The sequence below is a fragment of the Mauremys mutica genome, chromosome 2 (genome assembly GCF_020497125.1).
Source record: "Mauremys mutica isolate MM-2020 ecotype Southern chromosome 2, ASM2049712v1, whole genome shotgun sequence".
Classification (NCBI taxonomy): domain Eukaryota; kingdom Metazoa; phylum Chordata; order Testudines; family Geoemydidae; genus Mauremys; species Mauremys mutica.
In genome coordinates this window covers 6348419-6375729 of record NC_059073.1, presented here as the reverse complement: position 1 = coordinate 6375729, position 27311 = coordinate 6348419, and the positions used below count along the sequence as shown (strand labels likewise).

Here is a 27311-nt window from a genome sequence, read left to right as displayed (position 1 = left end):
TAGCCAGTAGGCTGAAGGCAGCGTGTAATTGACATGAAACTGCCCTTGTTTATTACAGAGATGCAGCCTATGGAGACTACAGGTCCCAGCATACTATGTGTCCAGCTGCTTGGCTCAAGATAGCACATGGCATGCTGGGACCTGTAGTCTCTGGGGTAGTCACTGGCTGCATTATATAACTCTGTGTGCCCTTTGTCCCACACACCATGCTTTGGCCATCCTCACTACAGACTATCGGACAACATTCCCTCAGTGCCCTTTCTACCTTCTACAGTGCCAGCACTGCATCACCCTTCCAATCAAACCTCAGTCCTTGGAAGGGGAATTTCCTTGGAGGGCGACTGGCATCTGTGTCAGGTTAAAACTCTTAGGATTTAAAAAAGAAGAAAAACTGTCATCCCTGCCAGCCCCAGTCCAGTCCTCTGACACTGCACTTCCACCAGATGCAGCGCTGGATCACATAGGTTTAGAGTAGCAACAGCAACAAGGCTGAACAGCATCATCCCAGCGCAACTCTGTCATTAGCCATTGTCTTGTTAAAGGGGAAATGCAGGAGGGTGATTATTTACTGCAAATATGCCTTTGAGCCATCCCCACTGAACATCAGCGAGGTGCTTTTATTCTTTCATTCCCTTGTTAGTGTTTGGCTTTCCCCAGGGGTGAAAGTAACTTACAGGACTTATCTGTACTGCTGGAGTCCTGAGGGGGGCGTGGCCTCCGGAAGGGGCGTGGCCTCAAGATTTAAAGGCCCTGGGGCACCAGGTGTGGCTGGGAGACCCAGGGCCTCCCAGCTGCAGAGGTAGCTGGGAGGCCCTCAGAGCTCAGGGGCAAATTAAAGGGCCCAGGGCTCCGGCTGCCGCGGGGAACCCTGTGCTTTGCGGGGCTGGGGCAGGTATTTAAAGGGCCAAGAGCTCCTGCCGCTGAGGGGCGCTCCAAGCCCTTTAAATCCTGGCCCCAGCCGGATTCAATGGGGCTCTGGGCTGCCCGCAGCGGCGGGAAGCTCTGAGCCCTTTAAATCTCAGCTGCGGTGGGGGGTTTAAAGGGCTCTGGGCTGACCGCAGCCACAGCAGCCCAGAGCCCTTTAAATCCGGCCCCAGCCGGGCCGCTGGAGCCGTGGGCGGGGGGTTTAAAGGGCTCTGGGATAACCACAACCGCGGCAGCCCAGAGCCCTTTAAATCCGGCCCCAGCCTGGCCGCTGGAGCTGTGGGCGGGGGGTTTAAAGGGCTCTGGGCTGACCGCAGCCACGGCAGCCCAGAGCCCTTTAAATCCGGCCCCAGCCCGGCCGCCGGAGCCGCAGGTAGGGGGTTTAAAGGGCTCTGGGCTGCCAGCTGCGGTGGGGAGCCCAGAGCCCTTTAAATCCCCGCTGTGAAAGCTGGTGCAGTCCGGCACGGCGTACTGACTCTTGCCGGTACGCTGTACTGGCTTGTACTGGCTTACTTTCACCTCTGGCTTTCTCAAGCTGCCCTGTTTGCAGTCGCCTCCCAGCAGCAGGAGTGTCAGATTGGCTTAGTGGCAGCGATAGGCAGAAGAGTGTGTGCAGGGCTGTCACATTTCTTTCCCCTGCTTACTTCTGATTCAATTTTGTGTGTGTTAGTGTGTTGTTTAATGGGAATCTTGTGCAGTAAATTGATGTGTCTGAAGTCTGGTTTGCAGTTCAGTCGACATCAGTGCTATTCCTGCATGTTGGAGGAGGCATCAGAAAGTAACGTAGTGCTGGTTTGGGGCAATATGTTGTGTCTTGGTTCCAGTGCAATGCATACTGTGCCACGTTAGCTCCCGGGGTTGAAATAAAGTGTTACATAAAATCATAGAAGTGTAGGACTGGAAGGGACCTCGAGAAATCTCCTAGTCCAGTCCCCAGCACTCATGATGTAACCAGTTGGGAAACTTTCAGTAGAAGAATTGTAAACTGAGTACTATGTAGGTGAGGCAGAGTAGGGGAAAATGACCTTTAGCATCAGCAGAACTAAATAATTAACATCTTACCATCTGCATCTGTGGAGCCCGATTCTGCTCTCATTTACCTCTGTGTAAATCTGCAGTAAATCCAGTGTCTTCTTTGGAACTCAGACTCCATTGCTGGTTTATGCTCTGTATGTACAGTGAACAGCATTTTTTTAAATGGAAAGAACCCTAAACACAGCCCCAGAAACGGCCGCACCTGGTGAGGATGAAAGTGCTGCACTTGTATTCCCTCTCGTTTTCTGCATTGTGTCTGGGAACTGCGCCGTTCTATACCTAGTTTGTCAGCTTGGTCACCTCTCACCACAACCAGTGACCAGACTTGATTCCTTCCGTCCCAGTTCCTTTGCTGCGTGCTGTCTGTTACTTACATAACTGGCTGCTCCCTTTATTGGCCAGAGTTGTGCTGCAATCCTGAGTCCGGGAAATAATGCTACAAGAATGAACTGCGTTGTGTTTGGCTGTGGAATTGATCTCTCGTGGTCTGGTTAGACTCTCCATTTTCGGTTGTTTCTATTTGTTAAATATTGTATTTTGAAATAGTATGAATTAGCTTCGACCTCCTGTGACAGCTGAATTTACCCTGGAATTTCCCTTTCCCATTCTGTGTATATGAAACACAAGTGCCATGCTAACCCCAGCTGCCCTGACATGGTAGCTATGTGGGGGGTTTATTGGTGTGCACTCTTGTGAAGGTGTAACTCAGCGAAGAGGAGCAGCTGGGTGTGATGGGAAGGAAGCAATACACTCTCACAGACTCCTGGAGGCTTGTACCCTTGCAAACAAATGGGACAGTGTGGCTGAAATAGCAAAGCCAGTGGCCCCATGCAGTGCCCAATATGAGAGGCCATATTTCTCCAGGGGAAAGGAGGGCTTTAAAAATGTCCATAATAGATTCCTCTGCGTTTTGAGTTGTCTTTTGGGGTCCATAAACATCAAGCAGCCATCCCGATAAACAAAGCTGTTGGTCCTAAATCATTTTTAGGTGTGTTTGTGCTTTGTTGTTATGGAGCAGGTGCCCTGTGGTACTGGGGCGTGAAACAATCAAGAAACACTTTGTAACGATATCTCTGAGCTGTCTTATCATTTAACTTGGGGGCTGGGAGGAAGGACTGCAAAAGCTTTTCCCCCCTCCACCTCCTGAAAAGGAACCAAGTCTGCTGACCATAAGCACCCATCCCCCTTTGGCCTTAGGACTCACACATCACTGGTCGGGCCCCCAAAAGTCACAATTGGCTCAAAAATCATGGGATTTTTAAAAATAATGAACGCTGGGTGCCTTACCTCTTGTCTTCTGGATTTTGAGCTCTTAGGATTCTTGCTTCCAAACTTTTCTCCGCAAATGAGGGCTTGAAGCTTGCTTGGTTTTGAGTCATAGCTGAGATGTTTGCCTAATCCCATGGCTTTAGAATCTGTGTTCCTTCATGGAAAGCACCAAACGTTGTGAGACCTGCAATACAATCATGCGAGTTGGCAACACTGGGAAGGTGGCAAGAGAGTTGTTCAAGAGACGCCTCCAATTTACTGGACTCACCTCCCAATAAAAAGTAGGGAGGGAGCAATGGGAGAAGAGGGTCTCTCACTTTCTCTTCTGAAGACCTTGCTAAGGACCAGGGCTAAAGACTTTCCTCAGTAAATGAATGCGAAGATTCACCTTGACATTTTTAGTTCCTTTGGCTGGGCAGGGCAGGGTGCGGAGCCTGGCTCTGTGCTGGGCAGGGAATTCTGTGGGAGGAGTGGAAACCCTTTGGCTCACTTAACTGCCCTGTAACAGGACTGGGAAGGTGGAAGGGGCGATGTTGCACAGTGAATATGGGGCTCTGGTCTGTCTTTTACTGATTTAAAGCACTTTGCTGGTTGGTGCCCGTAGGAATTTCTCCAGTAAATGAAACTGAAGCCAATGGGAGCTGGGGGGGGTGGTGCCTATGGGCAAGAGCAGCACATGGCGCCTCCTCGCCCCCCTACCTAGGAGCCGGACCTGCCGGCCGCTTCCGGGGCGCAGCGCGGTGCCAGGCCAGGCAGGCAGCCTGCCTTAGCCCCGCTGCGCCGCTGACCGGGAGCTGCCCGAGGTAAGCCCCCAACCATGAGCCCCAACCCCCTACCCCACCCCTGAGCCTGCCCAACCCGGAGCCCCCTCCTGCACCCCAAACCCCTATCCCTGGCCCCACCCCAGAGCCCGCAGCCCCAGCCCAGAGCCCTCAGGCCCCCTCCCACACCCTGAACCCCTCATCCCCAGCCCCACCTAGAGCCCTCACCCCCTCCTGCACCCCAACCCCCGCCTCAACCCACAGCCCCCTTCCGCACTCCTAATCCCTTGGCCCCAACCCCAAGCCTGGAGCCCCCTCCTGCTCCCCAAACCCCTCATCCCCAGTCCCACCCCAGAGCCCGCAGCCCCAGCTGGAGCCCTCACCTTCTCCTGTACCTCAACTCCCTGCCCCAGCCTGGAACCCCCTCCCGCACCCTGAACCCCCCATTTCTGGCCCCACCCCAGAGCCCGCACCCACAGTTAGAGCCCTCACCCCCTCTTGCACCCCAACCTCCTGCCCTAGCCCAGTGAAAGTGAGTGAAGGGGGGGGAGAGTGCGCCACAGAGGGAGGGGGAATGTAGTGAGTGGGGGTGGGGCCCTGGAGAAGGGGTGGGGCCCCAGGGAAGGGGCGGGGTTAGGGTGTTCAGTTTTGTGTGATTAGAAAGTTGGCAGCCCTAGGTGATGCCCACCTTAAACTTTTAGTCCCGGGGCTAAAAGACTTGCCTGGGATGTAGAAGACCCAGGTTCAGTTCCCCCCTCTGCCTGATGTGGGGAGAGATTTTGAATAGGGGTCCCCCATCTTTCAGAAATATGCTGTAGCCACAGAGCTATGGGATAGCCTGATGTGGGGCCCCCTCTGCCTCTCCTCTAGAAGCTGTTCCTTTGTGTGTAAATAATGAAGCGTGATTGAAGCAGGGAGGCTGGACCTGGGGGCTCCCACCTCCCCAGGTAGGCGTTCGGAGCACAGAATCATTCCTCCTCTCACTGGTCCCATTATTGAGACACTGTGGAACAGTTCCAGCAGGAGAGACTGAGGGAACCCCTCATCAGCACTCTCCCGAGAGGTGGGAGACCCCTATGCAAATCCTTTCTCCCCCTCTGGCAGAGATGGCAGAATTGAACTTGGGTCTCCCACATCCCACTGAGCACTGGCCTAAAAGTTATACGGCTTGTATCCCTTCCACCGGATTTTGTTTGGATTTTGAACCTGCTACACTAGACATGCTCAGAGGCTGCTTGCTGGATCCCATCCAGCATGTGACTTAGGCAGCTGAATGCCTGTCTTCCCCTTGTTCCTGAATTGCTTTGGGGCGTAGGCAGGAGGTAAGTGTCCAGATGCGTAGAGGGAGACAGCCATGGGCATGCCCCAGGTTAGGCGCTATGGGAACTTTTACAATGGCAGATTAGGCTCCAAATGAGTTTAGGTGGCAGCCAAGTGGGAGTTTTGTGGGTCACAGTAGTGCCCCGCAGAGGGATTTCGACTCTTAACTCTGGCGTTTAGGCACCTAAGTTGCTTTGTGGATTTCACCCAGAGAGATTTTAAGGTCAAAAGTGTCCACTAAGTTTGGATGCCCAATTTGAGATGTCTGGGGACTTGATTTCTGGAGTACTAAGCAGCATATGACATCTTTGTATGTTCAAAGCACGGCTTCCATTGACTTTGGGCATGTGTGCGGCACTTCTGCAATGAGACAAGGGGTCTCAAGTTGGATATCCTGAAAATGAGGAACGTGCGATTAGAGACCATCCGTGAAAAGTTGGTTTAAGTGACTTGCCCAGCATCACGCACACACTCTGTGGCAGGTGGGGATAGAATCCAGTTCTCCAGGGAAGCCTTAACCATGAGACCATCCTTTCCTCTTCCTGCAGTCCCCTGCCTCATTCACTGCCACCCCTCAGCTTGTTCAGCAAACGAGGCAGGGAGCCTATGGAATACAGTCTCAATCCCTACACAGCCTTGACTTGTTCCTAGAGCCGCTCTGTCCTGTGCACTGAATGAGACGCGGCTCTTGTGGGAAAAGCAGTATGTGATCATGTCCTTAAAAGACTGTCATAAAGTGCAAACAAAAGGGGGCATTCTGTAACGTCTGAGTGCTCGACTTTGCAATTTGAATTCTTACCATAGTTTTTGCACGTAGAGCACCACAGTAGTGCGTGGTGCTTCAGACAGACAGACAAACTAGGCCCAGGCCAAGGCTTTCAGGTGTGACTAGTGAATCTGGCTGCCTCCATTGAGACACCTTAGGGCCTGATGTTTAGAAAATGCCAAGCTACCAGCCCACTGAGAATCAGGCCCCTTTAAAGTGTCTCAATTCGGGCATTCAAAATCACTACCCCAGATCCCTTCCATGGGGGGCTTACAACCCGCGGCTCAGTTCTCCAGAGCAAGGCACTTATAAACCCAGTCCGGGCACTCAAAGCCTTTGATCTGTGACCTCCCTTGGGTTAAAATGGTTCCATGTGGTTCTGTTTTGGTTGCTGTTTACTTGAATTAGTTATGTTAAATCCACCAAAGCAGTTCCGGCCATGAGTGCGGTCTTTCTCTGCGTGTGCCCCAGCAGCAGTTGAGAGGCTCCCTCGATGTAACTGTCTGGGGAACAGTGCCGAGTGATCTCAGTGGAGGGCGTTAGACAGGAGCTTGCTACCCTCAAGGATCTGGCAGAGGCTGACTTCACTGTCTCAGCTGCTGGGCTAGGCCCATCACTCTTGCTGGGGGAGTGGAGAAAGGTTGGCCGCCTTCTGGGAACCTTTGTTTCTGTGCAAATGGAATGTGTGTTAAATAATTGTGATGGAGAGCCAGGTGCGTAGAGCACGGCACAGAACTTCAGAGCTCTTCTGCTAACTCACCAGGGTACCCAGACCAAATGGCTCCTGTCACCTCCAACTCAGGTGAATAAAAGGTTTAAGAGTTTCTAAGGCAGAAGGAACTAGGTAGAGACACAGGAGATCCTGCAGGGAAAAACTCTAGGAACAACTTAACTCAGGAAGCTTGGGCTGAGGTTTTTATTTGGAAGGAACTAAATTTGGATGTCTCCGGTGTGTATGTCTGTGTTGGGAGCAGGGTGGGGATGCCACCTGCTTATGCTAATGTATGTGCCCCTGGGAGGTGGAAGTGGGTATCTTTTGGAAACCTAACACACAGTATAAAAATTCTCAGGCAAATGCTCTTTATTCTTTGCATGAAAACACCCCACTCCCCCTGTCCCTCCCTTTCTGACGATGGCTTGTGTGTTCTCTGCCTCGCACAGGACGTCCTCCCTGCGATGGAACACCGGCACCAAGGAACGCATGCTGATTAAGGTGACGGACCGCGAGCCGAGCTTCCTCATGCACCAGGGCAATGGCTACACCACCGACAACCAGCAGGGGACCCGCTCACGGAGGCCGTCAGGGGGCCAGCAGTCCCCCAACCTGCAGACGTTTGCCCCTGACACTGACAACTCCGTCTTCTTCCCTGAGAGGAAGCAGTCTCCCTTCTTGAAAAGGGCTGACCACGTGGGCAGCTGCTCCCCGCTGCTCGGTCGGGGGGATTCGTTCTGCTCCCCGCTCCAGTCCCAGCACCGGAAGCACTCGAGTGAGTCGCAGCCATCTTCTCCTCGCTACGCCTATGAGCCCCCCTTGTACGAGGAGCCCCCCATGGAGTACCAGGCCCCCATCTATGACGAGCCCCCGGTGGACATGCAGTATGAAGCCAGCGGCAACTACAAGGCGGGCTCCCCGCAGAAATCACCCATCCGCAAACCCCACCCATTCTTGCAGTCGCCCAAGCAGGGCCCCAACTCCCCCTACCAGCAGCTGGTGCTGACCAAACAGAAATGCCCTGAGAGGTTCATGAGCCTGGAGTACAGCCCTGCAGGCAAGGAGTATGTAAGGCAGCTGGTTTACGTGGAGCAGTCCGGTTCCAGCCCCAAGCTGAAAACGGGCCTGCGACACAAATACTCCCCTAACCCCATAGGCGGCTCGTACTCGCTGCAGCACAGCCCCTGCCTGGTGAGGGACCAGCGCCTGGAGATCAGGTCTGGGGACTACAGCAGCATGGAAGGGGCTGACTTCCGACACAGCCAGCCCGTGAGCCAGGCCTCCCAGGGGGAAGACTCCATGTCATGGTCCAGTCAGCAGGACACCATGTCTTCTACAGGGTACTCACCTAGCACCAGGAAAAGGAAAAGCAGGAAGCCCTCCCTGTCCCACGACCTCAACACCTCCTCCACGGATGGCTCGGGGGATCGGGAGGCGCTCAACGAGCAGCTGATGGCAGAGGAGAGGCCCATGCCCGGCACTTACAGGCCCCAGATGAACCGCACAGAGAGCAAATCCATCGAGGCCGAGGCAGTGCGGGGCTTCCCGGAGCCCTTCCTGGCCCAGGCCCGGCTGGCCTGGGAGGCGCAGCAGGCTCACTACCACATGAAGCAGCGGAGCAGCTGGGATTCCCAGAAGGACGGCTCAGGCTATGAGAGCGATGGCGCCTTGCCTTTACCTATGCCCGGCCCCGTGGTGCGGGCCTTCAGCGAGGATGAGGCCCTGGCACAGCAGGAGAGCAAGCACTGGAAGAGGAATACCTTTGAGAAGCTGGGCTTCCCTCAGATCCTGCTGGAGAAGAGTGTGTCTGTGCAGACCAACCTGGCTTCTCCAGAGCCCTACCTGCATCCATCTCAGGTAATACGCACAGCAGGGCAGGGTTTGGCTGTCTAATCTAAGGTGCCCATCACTGCGGGGGCTGGGCATCACACTGCGTCCTGGCGTACCACGCACTCCGTAAGGTGTAAGTGTTACCCCGCACTCATTTACTCACAGTGCAGCACTTACCGTGATGCTGTAGCCACGTGGTATCCATCAGGGTTCCCACCTGATTCAGATTTAACACAGCCTTTGCTAGGCATGTCAGTGCAAACGGGCGGTGGCAAAGTACAGTGCTGCGTGGATACCCTGTGAAAGGCACGTGACTGGCAAAAGCCAGCCCAGAGCGGTTTCAATCCTGACCGGGGGTCCAGCCCCGTGGATCCCTAGGAGTCAATGCAGGGATGTTCCTCAGAGTGTCCTTTCCCAGGGTTGGATCCCGGTTCAGGTAACAGCCGTAGCCCACTCGGGACTCCAGCAGGGCACCCCCACATGGTCACATGCAAAAGTAGCTGCTGCCATGCGAATGACGGGCCTAGACTGGCTCTGCAGGATGCTCTGCTCTGCTTTACGTACTGCTAAGAAAGGCCTCTGGTTTTATTAGCCATTTCTCCTTCCCTGTAAAATACTCCGCCCTGCTGTCACTCTGCAGCAGGATTAACTGCAGGGAGTGAGCGGCTGTCAGGCTCCAGCTGCTCCGCTCAGCTCGCATTGACTTTCTTTCTGAAGTATAGCCCTGTGCCTGAGCTGTATGGGCATGCCCTGGCGCTCCTGCCATGCAGCGGGCTGCTGTGCCAATAAAAAGGGGCCTGTGAACTTTGCAGGCATTGATTCTCCCCACCTGGGGCCTGTATGATGATGATGATTTTTGTATTGAGTGTAAAGGGAAGCTGCTCAGAAGCCAGCAGTACAATTTGCTGTCAGCTCACGGCAAGGAAGGCAGGATGGGGAGTGCACTTGGCTCTTCAGGCAGAAGCTGCATGCATGGTGAAGACTGCTTAAGTGGGAATAAGGAGTGCTGTCTGCCTCTTAGCAGCTGCTAGCCCGGAGGCTGCGGCAGGGGCCGTAACAGCTTCCTTGGAATTTCCAGACTCCTCCCTACTGTTCTCTAAGGGTGGCGGGAAGCCACTCTGCACAGAGATCTCCATCGCCAGGACCGCAAAGCCTAAGGCTTTTAATTGGCCAAGGGGCTGATTCCACTCCCACTCACACCAGTGGAAAAGTCACCGTTGACCTTAGTGGGTGCAGGATCTAGCACTAAATAACCCTCCTGAGACACTCTGGATCATAGTCAGGGTGAGACTACCCCATTTCACTGCGCTGGTGAGCCAGACACACAAGGGTCTTCATGGCAGAGTTTCTATAAAGAGTAAAGGGAAACCATAGAACATTTAGGAGAGGAAATCCTGATTCAGAACACTCCAGCACTGTTCCTGGTAACACACTTGAGAACCTTGTATGACAGGTACTAAGGAAGTGCAAAGTAGCATTCCCCTTAGAAATAGTGGAGATCTATATCCGCCTCCTCCCCCACCTGGGTGGACCCCCCATCTGTTACTGTAAGGGCTGGGTTGGATCCTTGAATGCTCAGGGAACTGCTGTGGTCAGACGCTATTTCCAGCTGCATGTGGCGAGAAGGTTGCACCTGTCTTTTCACATGCAGGACCTGGCTACAATGATCCATGCCATTGGCACCTCCAGATTAGACTCTGACTGTGACCTCAGCGGCATTTGCACCTGGAGACCTTTTGGAAATTTATATTATTAAATGGAGCTTCATATTGACAGCACGTCCCAGTGGGGCTGAATGGTCTGTGCCTGCCAATGGGTACTGGTGCCCAGGGAGAATCAAAGGGATTGGCCTATTGTATGCAGTTCTAAACAGGCTGGGCCTGGCTACCCGAGACATCTCTCTACCCAGCAGGTGTCATGGCAGCTTTGACCTTTCAGGTTGCTAATAGCCCCCTAGTTTGGTGGCACGGCACATTCCTCAACTCACTGTCCTGGCCCAGCAAAGCCCTTGTAGGATTTGCCACACTTGATCAGACCTGAGGTCCGTGTAGTCCAGTGTCCTGTCTGTGACAGTGGTCAGGACTAAGTGCTTCAGAGGACACTACAAGAAACCCCGCAGTAGGTAGATGTGGTGTAACCTGCCTTCCCACGCTAGGTCTTTCTTTTAATCCCTGCTAGTCAGAGATTGGCTTAAATTCCAAAGCAGGAGGTTTAATACCCCTTCCAAAAACTGTGTTGGCATTAGCTATAACTCTGGATAATCTAGCTATGCATATAAATATCTAGTCCCTTTTGGAATCTTGCTAAGTTTTTGGGCACAATGACATCATGTGGCGTTGAGTTCCACAGTCTGATTATGCATGTGGAAAAATATTTCCTTTTTGTTGGTTTTGAATGTGTCACCTTCTGAATTCCACTGAATGTCCCCTTGTTATTGTGTTATGAGATATGGAGATGTGGTGGGCGTGTTTTTCGAACAGACTCCAAGGTTCATGTGTGAGGGAGTGGAGCCTGGGGAGTTTATCCTGGCTGACATGGATTTTGTGGGTGGGGATCAGTCTGAACCACCTGATAGAGTGGGTGGTTATTGTGTCCTGTGGAAATCTATCCAAGCAAATAGAGCTTTGAGAGAATGAGTAGCCCTCGGGAACTCTGGGTTCGGTTCCCAGCTCAGCCACAGACTCCCTGTGTGACCTTGGGCAAGTCACTTAACCTCCTTGGCCTTCAGTTCCCATCTGTAAGACTGACACAATACTTCCCCCTCTGTCTGTGTAACCTGTAAGCTCCTTGGGACCAAGGGTGTTCTCTCACCGTGTGTCCGTGCAATGCCTAGCCCACAGCGGGCCCAGCCCTAGGCTGGAGTCTCTAGGTGTGGCTCTTATACAAACACTGATGGCAGGATAAGGGGGGTGCATTTAAAAGAATCCCTCCAGAATTATCTGGTCCTTGGGGAAAAAATTGAAAATCAACCCAAGTTCTCATCTTGTGGGGAAAAAACAGCTGGAAAATGTGGGCTTAATTGTAGCCAGTGTGTATTTTCTGGCTGTTTTTAGAACTGTGAAAAGATTTCTGCTTGAATATTTTCCATAGTTCTGAAAACCCTTTCTTTTGCTGATGCTGATCTTGGGAGCTGGAAGCAGGGCTGCTGTGTTTCACCTTTGTGCCTGCACACTGGTTTGTTGTAGGGTTGCTGAGAGTGCTGGCTGCTGCAGTTGGTTTGTCTGTAAAGAAAGAAGAGCATGAAAGCGTTTTCTGAGAGAAGAAAAACTCTGTATGAATAAATGCATAGGGCTTGCAAAGAGACTGACGAGAAACGATGAGTCATGTCTTTGAGCCCATCACCACCCTTGACAGCATCTCTTTGCAGGTCAGTTCTACAAGGAAGAAAAATTGTGGCCGTGTGCTCTTTTTATTGCTTCTTGATCCATGATGAAGGGCCTGAAAGGTGTTTTCAAGAGCTGCTATTTTCTGCTTGTTTGTTTGGGCTAGAAATGGGGTGCCAGCTTCCTAAAAGAGCTCAGCACTCAATGGGTGCCATGGAGACCCCTAAATACTGTACTTAGCTTGGTTTTCAAAAGAGCTCAGCTTTCATTTAGATCCTTGAATGAGATGGGCGGGATTTCAACCAACTTCCAGTGTTCTCAGAGGGAGCAGGTGGGCACTGAGCACTTCTGAAAATCTGTCCCTTGAAGTCTTCTCTACCTTATCTTTCCCGGAGGATTCCATAGATGGCTACCAAGTAGTGTATCAGAGGGGTAGCCGTGTTAGTCTGTATCCACAAAAACTACGAGGAGTCTGGTGGCACCTTAAAGACTAATAGATTTATTTGGGCATAAGCTTTCGTGGGTAAAAACCCACTTCTTCAGATGCATGGAGTGAAAGTTACAGATACAGGGATATATATAAATATATACAGAGAGAGAGAGGCACATGAAGAAAAGGTAACTCCCTTCTCTTCATGTGCCAATATATATCAGTGGTCTCCAACCTTTTTGTGGCCAGTAGCACATTCATGTTTTCAGAAGAGTGTGGTGGGCGCCAACAATTTTTCAAGGCTTATTTTGTATTTGTACATTAAATAATACGAAAAACATCATATTTAATATTACATAATATATAAATCCATAAGATAAAAAGGGTAATTTTACATGTAAAAGGTATTAATTAAATTATTCGGCAATTATTCTTTCACCTTACCATGTGAATTTGCTCTTTTTTATCTACCTGTAAGAAAAATTAAGGAGTTTTTACAAAATAAATATTATAAACAGTTTTCATCTTATTTATTTAAAAAAAGTAAAACATTGTTGAACTGCTGGTCCAAATATATTTATTACTCTTACTTTAACATAGAATGAAGCCTGCAGCCCCGGAGTTCTCTGTCCCTGGCAGGCGCGGGGCTGTGGCTTTTCCTCCCTGCTGGGCACTAGGCGGGCACACATAAATGCCTCAGCGGGCGCTATGGCCTCTCGAGCACCACATTGGGGACCACTAATATATATTTATGCCTGTATCTGTAATTTTCACTCCATGCACCTGAAGAAGTGGGTTTTTGCCCACAAAAGTTGATGCCCAAATAAAACTGTTAGTCTTTAAGGTGCCACCAGACTCCTCATTGTTTTTATAGCTGGCTAGAGAACCAATAGGATTATCTCAATGCCACCAAAGTGAAACCTGAGCCATTGGGGTTTTTAGGGAACTAAGATCCAATTAGGAGCTTAAATATCTTTGAGGATCTGGGCCCAAGTCTTCAGATATTATCCTTTGTGGGACAGGCACAGAGGATAGTCAAGCTCTTTCAAATTTTCTTGGGGTTTTGTCTGAGTTAAACACCATATTAAAAGTAAATATTTTGTTTAGAGATTCAACATCCTGCCCCTTTAATTAAGAGCTGAGAAAGCTCCCACTCTAGCTCTCTAGATCTCCAATAAAACCAGAAGGACTAGATTTAATATTCCCAGTATATATATTAGTAAGGTAAAAACACTACTCAAAAGGGACTTTTTGTTTTTCCAAACGCTCTTCCAGTCCTCCTTAAGCATTCTGAAGATGCAGAAAAGGGCGCAAACTCATCTCTCCCTTTGCAGGCCAACTTCTAGCTCAAGGACCCATAGGTGTCAGTGGGTCTAGTGCACAAGGTGACACCGTGGCTAGCCAAAGAGGAAAAATAGTGCCAGCTACTGGAGAGTTACAGTTGTCAGCATAAGGATATCTTCAGAGAATTGTTCTAAGAAATTACAACATAGTATTGCCATGGAAACTACAGAACCAGGGAGAGGGGGTGAAATATTTTTCTGATCGCATGTCTAGCGCCAATGCACAGAAAATTGTACCGGTTCTGATAGTAGCTATATTGGTCCTGTCAGTGTTTCTAGCTTTTCCAAGATGTGATATAAAGGACTTTAAAGGAGAATCTTGCTCTATTTTCCAAAGGGTTTATCCCTCAGATACCTGGGATTGTGTCTCCAAGAATATGAAATACTTGTTTGTGCCCTTGTGGTTTGAGATATTGGACCTTTAAAAACTGTCACTGGTTCCTCAGTTTGGCAATCGCCATATGCTTTCATTGGGACCATATAAACAGATAGCTAGTGTGGCTGCTGGTTCAGGACTGATTGGTAAGACCAGGACCAATATAACTTTCATTCACTGGAGCTACTGTGTTTCTGCAGTAAAACTAGATAACCCTCTAATCTATCAATCCAAGTGCCTCTACTTCCAGCCAGCTGAACCAATAATAAATACAGAGCAATGAAAGTGAATCTTTGCCCAGAGTTGTGTAAGAAACATACAGCCATGTTTTTGCAAGTGGCTGCCTAAGGTACGTCTATACTACCCACTGAATCGGCGGGTAGTGTTCGATGTATCGGGGATCGATTTATCACGTCTCATCTGGACCTGATAAATCGATCCCCAGATCGATGCCCGTACTCCACCTCGGCAGGAGGAGTAAGCATAGTTGACGGGGGAGCCGTGGCCGTCGACTCGCTGCCGTGAGGATGGCCAGGTAAGTCGAACTAAGATACTTCGACTTCAGCTACGCCAATAACATAGCTGAATTTGCATATCTTAGTTCGAACCCCCCCACTAGTGTAGCCAGGCCTAAGTCTCAACATTGTCACGGCTGGATGTGTCTGTGGTTAGTTTGTGGCCCATGGTGTTCTAGAATCTTCTTCCCCCTTTCCCTCCTGGCTGCTAGGAGGGGTGGAGGAGGGGCCTGGTGGCTCTAGACTATTTCTCCAGTGTTCCCGTGCTACTTTACCTGTGTGATCAGCACTCTGCTTGTTGTACCTGGGGCCAGGCAGAGTACAAAGAATTCTGATCGGACTTGTGAACTTCTTGAGAACCATATGTGATTCTTTGAGCTCCCTTGTCAAGACCCTAAATGGAAAACCCAAGCAGCCCCCAATCCTCCTCTGTTGGTGAGCTGGAGAGAGAGGCCTCCATTCCAAAAAGTTTATGCTTGCATTGTTTTCAGAACTGCCGTATCTTGAATTTTCTATGCTTAACCGGCCGGGCAGCCTCGACCCTTGTTTGCTGTAAGTTCTGCGGCGTGGATAAAGCTAACCTAGAGCGCAGAGGCCCACGCAGTTAGATGTTCTCCATGCTTGTGAAGAGATGAAAGTTGCTAAGTGATAAGGACATTGGTGGTGTATTGAGTAACTCACTGTCCACTTGATTTAGTTAAGCAATAAGGATAAACTCGCTGCTTGTTTAAAAACCCATTCTTTTTGTACGGTGTATATTAGGGGGACAGAAATATCAATACATAAAAGAAGAGGAGATTGATTAATCCTGAGTCCCAGTGTGGGAACTGAGCCTGCTGGTCTGGAGCATATGTAATCACATCTTCATCATCACATTCAGAAGCTCGTGCAAAGATGGGGGTAGGATGCACATTGGTCCCAGCAGGCCTGGAGAGAGGAGGAGAGGGGTATACGCTACCAAAACTGCCTCAAAATCCTCCAGCTCCAGCCTCTCTGACAACCTGTCCCCCAGCTCCATATGGTGCCTTTGCCAATGTGATAATTAGATTGCACTGTGCCCTTGTTATTCGGCACATAAATAGCCGCCTCCTTACAGTGCTTAGCTTCCCCTTGACAATGCTACCGTAGCGGGACATCTGGTGTGCGATGGCTGGTGAAATGGCAGAGAGCGTTTCCTCGTGGGTTTGACAGCTCAGGGCTATTATGGGTCTGTAATAATCGAACTGTAGCTCTGCCTCTCCCATCCCAGGCCCTGGAGCCCTGAACCCGAACAGTTTTATTTTAAGAAGCTGGAATTGCCAAGGATCCTCCATCAGTATCTAATGGGGGAGTAACCTAGAGGCAGCCAATAGGACACAGGCCACTGAGCTGCAGGGAATCTTAGGCGCCAGGCTTCAGTCATGAATTAGCCCTGGCAGGTTTTCAAGCAGCCAGTTCCTCTGACACAAATATATATATGCCCATAAAAGTGATGCATTGATAGCAGATCTGTGCTTATGAGTACTGAAAGATTATGAGCCAGAAAATAGTAAATTTACTTGGAGTTAGACAGTAACCCCCTGGGGAGGCTTCCACCACCATTGGTCAGAACTAAAAGGCTAAATTCTCTCCTCAGCCAAAGCCAAAGTTAGCCAGATTTGGGAGTGGGGTGTGTGAGAGAAGGAATAGTGGATAAAGGGGAACCAGGTGACAGAGTTTATTTGAGAGAGACCAGGTGGGTGAGGTAATATCGTTTATTGGACTGACTTCAGTTGGTGAGAGAGACAAGTTTTCAAGCTTGACGACTTCTTCAGGTTGATCACAGCTAAATAGAAGGTGGGACAGATTATTTAGCATAAGTAGTTAATACATATTTCAAGGAACCATTCACGATGAAGTGGCCTGTTAACACCCCTCCAGTCATAAGGGAAAAGGAAGAAAACAAAAACTGAGGGTGGGGTTTGGGTGGGTTATAGATTGTTTTAAATAAGCCATAAATCTAGGGTCTCTGTTCAGTCCATGATTTTTAGTATCTAGCAAAGTTATTAATTTAAACTCCCAGGTTTGTCTTTGGAAGGTGTTGTGCAGGTTTCCCTTGAGGATGAGGACTCAGAGGTCAGATACTAAACAATCACTCTATATCTGATCTTTCAGTCCTCAGCCTTGAAGGCCATCTGCACACCTTCAGAGGAGCAGCCTGGGAGTAATGAGAGTTGACGCTAACAGATTTTTGGAAGGGATATAAAACCTCTGGCTGAAAACTGAACCATATCTCTAATTGCTAAGGCCTAAAATAAGATCTTCATACGGGGCAGATTATCCCACATCTGCCTACGCTAGGAGTTTTGCACGGTCCTCTGAAGAATCTGGTGCTGGCCACTGTCAGAGACTGGACACTGGACACTGGGCTCGACAGACCGTGGGTCTGAGCCGCTCTGATAATTCCATATCCTATGAATCCTCTCCACATCGCTAAGGCAGCTGTTTGAGGCGGCCGCTGGCCACTTTGCAGCAGCTACTGCAGCCTGAGTGTCCTTCTTCCCTAGCAGAGTTGCATAGCAGTGTTCTCCTTGCTCCACCCTTTAAACTCTGCTGTGCAGAACACCTAGGAGCCCAGGCAGAGGGGAGCTCTGTGGCCTGGGGAAGTAGGATAGGGACCCCTTACCCATCCTCCTCAAATCCTGGCCATTCTCCCTGTGCGCATTTTAGATTGTTGGATACAAGTCACCGTGAAGCTGGCTGGGTGCCAGGATGGCCCTACCCTGGTGACTGCTAGAAAAGGGCTGTATATCCACCTCAGAATTGAGAATACCGCCCCCCCGCCCGAGACTGAAGTCCTGAAAGCTCACATTGCTGCTGTAGGGCATCATCCGTTGTTTGTTTATATTGCAGTAGCCCCTGGAGGCCAGGGCCCCATTATGCCAGACACGATACAAAATACGGCCCCTGCCCCAAGGAGCTTGCAGTCAAAGCCCAAGAGTATAGACAGTAGGTGGATAAAACAAAGAGGGAGGAGACGCAAGGAAACAATGAGCTGATACTTGTCATCATAAAAACCAGTGATCACAACAAATCATGGAGGTTGTGTTCTGCAGGATCAGCCCACAGAGCCTCAGTCCTTGTCTGGTGCTGTCCTTCATTGCCTTATAATCTTTGGCTTTGTGCCGTGGTTTCCAAACGCAGTACAACTTGGGGATCCTCCTGATGTACTGGAGCATGTGTTTATAGTGTGTGTAGCTTGTTACGAACTCCCGTAGCTGGAACGGAAGTCTGATGTACAGCTGTAAACTACACGGGTGTTTATTAGCCTCCAGAGGTTTATCCATGTTTGGGAATGATTTAGTCTCATGGTTACTGTTCATGGCTGCTTGTAATTTCCTTCAGGAGATCTTCATTTTTTTATTCTCTCTTGATCAGCTGGTGGAACTGGAGGAAGTTTAATACTGGTTAAAAGTGTAAACAGTTTGGAAGGGAATAAAAACCTCAAACCATATTAAATGTATATTTGAACTGAGAAGAAAACAGGGTTATCACTCTACCCGTTATAAGACCAAGCACATATACTGCAGAAGTAGTCTGAAGCAAAGCAATGAAAAGGCATAAGCATCAGGAATTTAGAATGATACCTCTCTACCTCGATATAACGCTGTCCTCGGGAGCCAAAAAATCTTACCGCGTTATAGGTGAAACCGCGTTATATGAAACTTGATTTGATCCACCGGAGTGCGCAGCTCCCCCGCCCCTGCAGCACTGCTTTACCGCGTTATATCCGAATTCGTGTTATATTGGGTGGCGTTATATCGGGGTAGAGGTGTATATGTTGGAAAGAGGAGACCTACAAATACAGTACAATATATGAAATATGTCATAGATTCCATGAAGTGTTCTTTGTTCTCTCCATCCCTTCCCACAAGGAAAAGGAGGAACTCTAAAAAGCAGCCAATTAAAAAATATAAAAGGAAATACTTTTTATGCACCACATGTAGTTAACTGTGGGACTCACTGCTGCAGGATAATATTGAGGCAAATAGCTGAGTGAATTTCACAGTCCTTCTTTGAATGTTCTTTGCATATTCCCACTAATGGGATACTCCAGTTGGTTCAGCTAGCAGTAGTCAGAGCGTTCACGTGCCTTTCTCGCCTCTCCCTTCACGGAGCGTTGAACATTCCAGGGCAAGGTTATGAAAGGGGGCGTGGCACTCCACTCCTCTCGGTTCCTTGCAACTGCAACCAGCTGAACCGATGAGGAACTGTTCTGCACAGCTCCCTGATCTGTAGCTTATTAGCTGATTAATTATTTTATAGTTAGATTGTTAACTTATTAGATAGTTAATAGTTTAGTATTAGGTTCAGGTAGCTGTTAGTCATTGGTTCGCAGATGGCGGAACTGAAGAATAAAAAATCCCGGTTTTAAAAGGTGTGCGTCAAGTTGGTTGGTGTTTCCAGCATCCGGCACACGTGCCAGAAGTGTATGGCCTGTGTGATACAGTAGGTCAGACTAGATGATTGCAATGGCCCCTTATCGAAACAAACAAGGTGGGGCTCATTCTCCGTGATAGTGCATAGAGACAAGGCATCTTTGGGATTGGTGTACAGAACACGATGTTCACACAGTAGCACTTCAACAAAACACACTTGCAGATCACCTGAGCAGGTTAACCTCTCAGATGCACAAATGGCCTTTTGAAAGACCGAGTAATAACACTCCTCTTCAGGTTGTGGGGAATCCTGTAATAGATCTTTTTGCATCCAGCAGGAACAGGAATTGTCAGAAACTTCGCTCCAGAGTGAGAAAAGACAGGGACTCAATATCAGACGTGTTTCTAATACATTGGGGTCGAGGCCTAATTTTTGCATTTTCCCCATTTCCCCTCGTTCAGATAGTGATAAAATTACACTGGCTTTGTCTTGTTGTATCGTAATGGCACCAGCATGGGCTAGACAACAATAGTACCCGGATTTACTTCACGTGTTCAGAGGGTTTATCAAATCTCTACAGTAGTACTGGACTTGTTCACGGAACAACAAGGGATGTTCTGTCACCCAGATCTTTAGTCTCTCCGTTTAAAGCCATGGGGAATAAGGCTCTGGGACTGTTAGAAAAGTCTTGTTCATTAGAGGTACAAAATGTACTGATAAATTCAAGAGAAGAGTCCACATGAAAATATTATAGTCGTAAATGGAAAAAAATTATTCTGGGTTACCATTTATGAGATAGATCCATATATAGGCTACAGCACCCATTAATTATATAGTAGAATATTTATTGTATCTTAGTTAAAGACCTGTTCTCTGATCTTCAGTGAAGGTTCGGTTCTCCTCCGTATCAGAATACCATGTACTTGTGGAGAGTAAATCAGTTTTTACTTACGCTGTGGTTAAAAAGTTCTTAAAAGGCCTTAATAATCTATATCCTCCAATAACGCATTCTTGGAATTTGAAGATAGTCCTTTCACCATTAATGAAACCTCCTTTTGAACCATTGGGAAACTGTGCATTGTTCCATCTGTCTGTTAAGACCGTGTTTTTTGATAGCTATCACTGCAGCAAGGTGTAGAAGTGAATAACGTGTTAATGGCTGATCTGCCATTTGCTATTTTTCATAGAGTAATTCTCTGTAGATGCCCAAGGTTTTTACTGAAAGTCGTCTCATTTTTGCATATAAAACCAGTCTATAATTTTGCAAGTGTTCATTTCCAAACCTCATACTCAGGCTGGAGAGGCTAAAGTATGTACACTGGATGTTAGAAGGGCTTTAGCCTTTTATTTAGGCAGTCTGTAACCGGGTCGGACTCACCCCTGCGGCGCCTCCTGCTGGTGACTCTGGGAATTAGCTCGTTCCAGGCAATGGAGCGCCCTCTGCAGGCTGGTGATCCACCTGTCCTCTGGCCCCCGTGTCCCTCCCTGGACCCGGTGCCCTTTTACATGGGGTGCTGCCCCCTAGCAGTAACCCCTTTCTCTCTGGGTCTCCCCTTCTGTCTCAGGGAACCCCCACCCTCTATCCCCACCTTGCCTCAGTATTTGGCTACTGCCAGTCATTGTCTAGCCCCACACTCTGGGGCAGACTGCAGTATCAGCCTACTCATCACTGGCAAGGAGGGTTTGGACCTGCTGCCTTGGCCTACCCCTGGGCTGCCCTCTGCAACTCCCAGTACCTGTTGGCCCTTCGCTAGGCCGCAGCCTGGGGCTTTCTAGGCTGGAGCTCCCCAGCTCCTCAGCCTTCCCCAGCCCTGCTTCACTCAGGTATCTAGTCTCAAGCTCCTAAGCAGCCAGGCCCATCTCCCTCTAGCAACAGAGAGAGACTGTCTGGCCTCTGGCTTCCCTGGCCTTTTTATAAGGCCTGTGGCTCAGTTTGGGGCGTGGCCTCAGCTGCAGCCACTTCCCTGATCAGCTCAGCCTAGAGCAGCAGCTCTCAAGCCCTGCCAGGCCACTTTTAAACCCCTTCAGGGCCGGAGCAAGGGTTCACCCTGCTACACAGTCTCTAAAACTGTGTATTGCATATGAGGAGAGGAATACGAGTAAAGCTGTTTCTGTGCAAATGCGGTCAAGAGGGTTGGATTTTGTGTTTTGTGTCAATCCTATAAATTGATGGGCTATGTCTTTTCCCCAGGGAGTTAAAACACATTCTGCTCGATTGAGGGCAGTCTCTGTGGCGTTTTCTAGACACATTATTTGTAATCTAGATTGGAGGCAAAGCAGTCCTGCAGGCCTCATTTCATTAGGGCCCCGTGGCCCCGTCAGCCTGGACCCAAGCACTGCTTGTTAATCTAGCCCAGGAGTGGGAAAGGGCAGAGGACACTCGAAGGAGAAATGAAGGTCACTTACCTGTCACCGGAGTTCTGCGAGACGGACTCTCCGCCCGCCTTTTCCCTCTGCCACGGAGTCCTACTCACCAAAGGGGCGGGGGGTCTCAGGCGAAGGAAGGCGGCTGCAGTGCCACATCCATTTTATACTCTTCCCTGGGACGCTTTGACATTCTCTGAGGGGAGGGCGAGGGAGGCGTGTGATGAGTACAACAGCTGCTCACTAGAGTTGTCCCCGTTCAGGCTGCACCCCAGGAGTGTGAATGTGCAGAGTTCATCTCACAGATCCTTGGTGACAGGTGAGTAACCTTCGTTGATATGGGTTGAGAATGGTGGCTGTACTAGTAGGAACTCCATCATCCCTCGTGTTTCGGGGAATATGCTGGGATCTGGAAGAATTCCCTCCCCCCCCAGCCCTGGTACAGTATTGTACAATTAGAGGGATTATGGGGTGGCGGCAGCAGGATGTTTACACTTTCCTTTGTACTAGGATTCAGCATTGGCCTCTCAGGCAACATATCAGACTGGATGGCCCTTTTCTCTGTTCCAGGAACAATTCTTATGCTCTTACTGATGACAGCTGAGTCTGCGCCCACCTTCATCTTGTGGCGACAACGTTGTTTCAGTAGGTTAGATTATGCTCTAATTTTCTCCCTCATGCAATCGCAGGATGTAAATCAGGCCAGGATCTGGCTTCCATTAAGCTGATGACAGCATGCTGCTGTTCTTTCCGGCAGCAGTAACATCATCTGTTATCCATCACTCTTAGTGCACTAGTTAAGGAATACTTACATATTTTTGGATACACTCCCATCTCCCTCGTCGGAGATAGTGAACAAGGAACACCCTTGTATTAGATGCCTCACCTGAGGCACACAGTTAGAGGCCAGCAGCCCTCCAGCACCCAGGAAGCCCAGCCAGGTAGTATAAAGAATGGCTGCTTACCTTACTGTAACCATGGCTGTTTGAGTGTTTGTCCATATGGATCCTGCTTCTGGGGCACATATGTGCAGTCCACCCACATGGAGCGCACACAGACCAGAAGTGGGATTCACATGGCATTATTCTGGGTGCAAACTCCTTGTCGAGAGGCTCCTGTTTCAGAATATCCCTAGGCCACGGGTCTGTGTAACACTAACAAACCCATGCTCTGAGAATTGGGGTGTTCCCAGGTGTAGCTAGAGGCAGAGGACTTGGCTACTATGCTCAGCTGGTTGCCCTCCATCCATCACTGTTTACCCTTTTTTCAGATCATTTATGAATATGTTGAATAGGACGGGGTCCAGTACAGACCCCGGGGGGACACCCCTATTTACCTCTCTCCATTCTGAAAACTGACCATTTATTCCTACCCTTTGTTTCCTGTCTTTTAACCAGTTACCGATCCACGAGAGAACCTTCCCTCTTATCCCATGACAGCTTCTTTGCTTAAGAGCCTTTGGTGAGGGACCTTGTCAAAGGCTTTCTGAAAATCTGAATATATTATATCTACTGGATCCCCCTTGTCCACATGCTTGTTGACCCCCTCAAAGAATTCTATTAGATTGGTGAGGCATGATTTCCCTTTACAAAAATCATGTTGACTCTTTCCCAACAAATTATGTTTATCTATGTGTTTGACAATTTTGTTCTTGACTATAGTTTCAACCAGTTTGCCTGGTACTGAAGTCAGGTTTACCAGCCTGTAATTGCCGGGGTCACCTCTTGAGCCCTTTTTAAAAATTGGTATCACATTAGCTGTCCTCCAGTCATTTGGTACAGAAGCTGATTTAACTTATAGGTTTCAGACTACAGTTAGTAGTCCTGCAATTTCACATCTGAGTTCCTTCAGAACTCTTGGGTGAATCTCATCTGGTCCTGATGACTTACTACAGTTTAGTTTATCAATTTGTTCCAAAACCTCCTCTAATGACACCTCAATCTGGGACAGTTCCTCAGATTCATCACCTAAAAAGAATGGCTCACGTTTGGGACTCTTCCTCACATCCTCAACCTTGAAGACTGATGCAAAGAATTCATTTAGTTTCTCCGCAATGGCCTTATTGTCCTTGAGTGCTCCTTTAGCATCTCGATCGTCCAGCGGCCCCACTGATTGTTTAGCTGGGTTCCTGCTTCTGATGTACTTACTTTTTTTTTTTTTTTGCTATTACATTTGGAGTCTTTGGCTAGTTGTTCTTCAAATTCTTTTTTGGCCTTCCTAATTATATTTTTACACTTCACTTGTCAGAGTTTATGCTCCTTTCTATTTTCCTCACTAGGATTTAACTTCCACTTTTAAAAGGATGCCTTTTTGCCTCACTGCTTCTTTTACTTTGTTGTTTCGCCATGGTGGCTCTTTTTTGGTTCTCTTACTGTGTTTTTTAATTTGGGGATACATTTAAGTTGAGCCTCTATTATGGTGTCTTTAAAAAGTTTCCACGCAGCTTGCAGGGATTTTATTTTTGGAGCTGTACCTTTTAATTTCTGTTTAACTAACACCCTCATTTTTGTGTATTTCCCCTTTCTGAAATTAAATGCTACAGTGTTGGGCCGCTGTGGTGTTTTCCCCGCTACAGGGATGTTAAATTTAATTACGTTATGGTCACTGTTACCAAGCAGTCCAGCTATATTCACCTCTTGGACCTGATCCTGTGCTGCACTTAGAACTAAATCAAGAATTTCCTCTCCTCTTGTGAGTTCCAAGACCAGGTGCTCCAAGAAGCAGTCATTTAAAGTATCAAGAAACTTTATCTCTGCATCCCGTCCTGAGGTGACATGTACCCAATCAGTATGGGGAGAGTTGAAATCCCCCATTATTACTGAGTTTTTTATTTTTGTAGCCTCTCTAATCTCCTGGAGCATTTCACAGGCACTATCACCATCCTGGTCAGGTGGTCTGTAATATAGCCCTACTGCTATATTCTTATTATTCGAGCATGGAATTACTATCCATAGAGATTCTTTGGTACAGTTTGGTTCATTTAAGATTATTACTTCACTTGATTCTACGCTTTCTTTCACATATAATGCCACTCCCCCACCAGCATGACCTGTTCTGTCCTTTGATATATTTTGTACCCTGGTATTACGGAGTCCCATTGATTATCCTCATCCCACCAAGTTCCTGTGATGCCTATTATATCTATATCCTCCTTTAACACGAGGCACTCTAGTTCACCCAGCTTATTATTTAGACTTCTAGCATTGGTATATGAGCACTTTAAAAACTTGTCACTTTGTAGCTGTCTCCCGTTACATGATGTAATTGAATCCGATTTTTTTTCATTTGACTGTTTCTCATCAGATCTGCATGTCCCCCACCCCAGTCTGTCCTCTACCCAATCTCCCAACCCTCCTTGGATGCAGAAGACCCTTAATGCAGCTGAATTGCGAGTGCCAGGCCAGGTGCTGGGATTCAGACCCCCCTGCGTGCTGTAGAGCTCAGCTCCTTGGCACCTCTCTGTGCAGCACAGAGGAGGGGATTTTAAGACATGATGGGGGCAGCCACTAGATGGATTCCCTGGCCCAAACCCTTGTGAAGAGGGCAAGCAGGGCTCCAGCTGCTGCTATAGCCTGTGCCCCAGGGGCTGAGAAGAGGCTGCTCAGCTGTTCTGCACCAAACCTCCAGGTTGGCAGGGAATAGTCCTTCCCCCACTCCCTCTTTTATCCCCTGTACAAAGCCGGTGTGCTGGCACTTTCTGTGAGGGCTGCAGAAATTGTCCATAGCAAAGGGATACCCAGACAGCATCTGATGGGGACACTTGTGTTAGTGAGGTGCAAGTGGGACCAGTGTAGCACCAGGATCAAATGTGATCCATCAAGTTCTACAGTGAATCAACTTGGTTTCATCCTTCATCTGAAATGCAGAGGTGCAGCCTGTGGGGACTGCAGATCCCAGGATCCAATGCAGTCTTCTGCTCAGAGTAAACTTCCATTCTGATGAAGAAGCTGAATTGCATGCTGGGACCTGTAGTCTCTGTGGGCAAACCCTCAGTCTGTTTGGTTGTCTGCTGGCTGTGGTATCGTTGCTCTTGATTGGGCAAATCAGATTCAGTGGCATGATTATGACCTTTCATTTTCATATGATGTGCATGAGACTTAGCAGGTGAAATTTCAGGTCAGACAATTTTTGAAGAGCAACTGACCAGACTTGTTGAGAATGAAGTGTCTTTGGAAGCCCTGACTGTGCAGCTTGTTGCTAGAGAAAGTGATGATACAAGAGTATCAACCACAGCAGAAATGCAGCTGTGCCAGGGGATGGGTGTCCCTGAGTCTGCTGGCAGTTGGCTTGGTGATGGCCCTCAGTTCTCATACCACGTTGCCTAAATACCTGGGGACAATAATGATCATGGGATGAAATTAAAAGAAGGAGCACTTAATACTAATGCTCTGCCCATCTCCAGTGCCACTCATCCGTGGATCTCAAAGCACTTTAGAGGCATGGAAGAGGCCTCCGTTGGTTGAGTACTATGTCCAGTTTTGGGCATGATGGCGAGAGTCCACAGGAGAGCAACAAAACTGATCAAAGGTTTAGAAACCCTGAGCTGTGAGGAAAGGTTGAAGGAATTGGGTGTGTTTACTCAAGAGCACAGGAGACAGAGGAGGGACATAAGTCTGTTACAAAGTGGACGGTGATCAATTTTCTTCATGTTCATTGAGGGTAGGACATGAAGGAATCATCTTAATTTGCAGCAAGGGAGATTTAGATTAGATATTAGGAAAATCTGTCCAACCCTAAGGATAGTTAAGCACTGGACCAGGTTATCTTGTTAGATTGTGAAATTCCCATCACTGGAGGTTTTTAAGAACAGGTTAAGAATATCTGTGGGGGAAGGTGAGATGGGCTTGGCCCTGCCCCAGCATGAGGGGATGAACTAGATGGTCTCTTGAGTTCCCTTCCAGACCTACATTGCTATGATGCAACAGCCAGAGCAACCGGGGAATGTTCGCCCTGTTAAACAGATGGGAGACAAAAGCCCAGAGGCAAAGGCACTCTCCTAAAGTCAATGGAGTGAGGAAGAGAACCGCTGATCTCCTGATGCCTAGGCCACGGATTAGCCTCCTGCCCTGGGAGTGAGCAGTAAGAAGACTTGCTGACGATGGGAGTGCACAGAGACAGTCTCCCAAGGGAAGTGGGGGAAGCCTTGTTACATGGGGCAGTTGAATCTTGTGTGGACAAACCGCTAGTAATGAGCAGTCGGCCAATCCTGCACAGGCAGGGAGGTGGGGCTCAACATGTCTCCACTCTCTAAAAGCTCTGGTTCACCTTATCCCTTGGACCTGTTGACTCTCCCTAGTTCACTCCTAGGAGTAAAAGAAACGTCGTTTTTATTTAAACCAATGGATCAGGCAGCAATTCAAACCCTCCATTCGTGCTCAATGCAGCAAGAGGGATCAAAGCCCTTACGAGTAGCTTTCTGGGTGGTTTTCTCACTACTTCCCCTGCACCCACCTGCTCTCATCTTCCTGCTGCTGTTGGTTTCCCCATTGCCTCTGCCCCTTTCCATCTCACTTTGGCTTGTCTGTGCCCTGTTCTCCTCATGCAGAGCACAGAAGAGGGGGGCCTCAGCAGCGATGAGATATTGCACTGGGCGGAGGCCCCAGGAACAGCAGAGCAATATCGCCGTTCTTGATTTCACACCTGAGTGGGCCCCAGTGGAAAACACGGCTGTGAAGTGACAAAGGAAGGACATTGGATTCTTCCAAATCAGAAGCAACAAATAGTCCTTGGCCTCTGCAGGGCACATTTCCAAACTGGCAAAGATTCTGACCAAAAGAAATAAGCTTCACTGCACAGTGCCGGCTGTAAAATAGCCTTAAAGCCTTTCAGTGTTTGCAGAGTCCATGTACTTAAAGGTCATTCAGCTGGGAATGCAGCTTTGGAAATACAGGGCCAGGTTCATCCCTGGGATAACTTTGGGTTAGGGGGAGGAGAGACTCAGCAGC

General features: G+C 48.9%; 1 protein-coding gene across 8 annotated transcripts in view; it reads left to right on the top strand.

The window, feature by feature from the left end:
- ARHGAP39 (Rho GTPase activating protein 39) overlaps positions 1 to 27311 on the top strand; it is a 377904-nt gene that overhangs the window by 217449 nt on the left and 133144 nt on the right. For all 8 annotated transcript variants that reach the window (XM_045004343.1, XM_045004344.1, XM_045004342.1 and 5 more), the window contains one exon: positions 7237 to 8644. In XM_045004343.1, the coding sequence (XP_044860278.1) occupies positions 7237 to 8644 (1408 nt within the window). The remainder of the gene's footprint in view (positions 1 to 7236; positions 8645 to 27311) is intronic.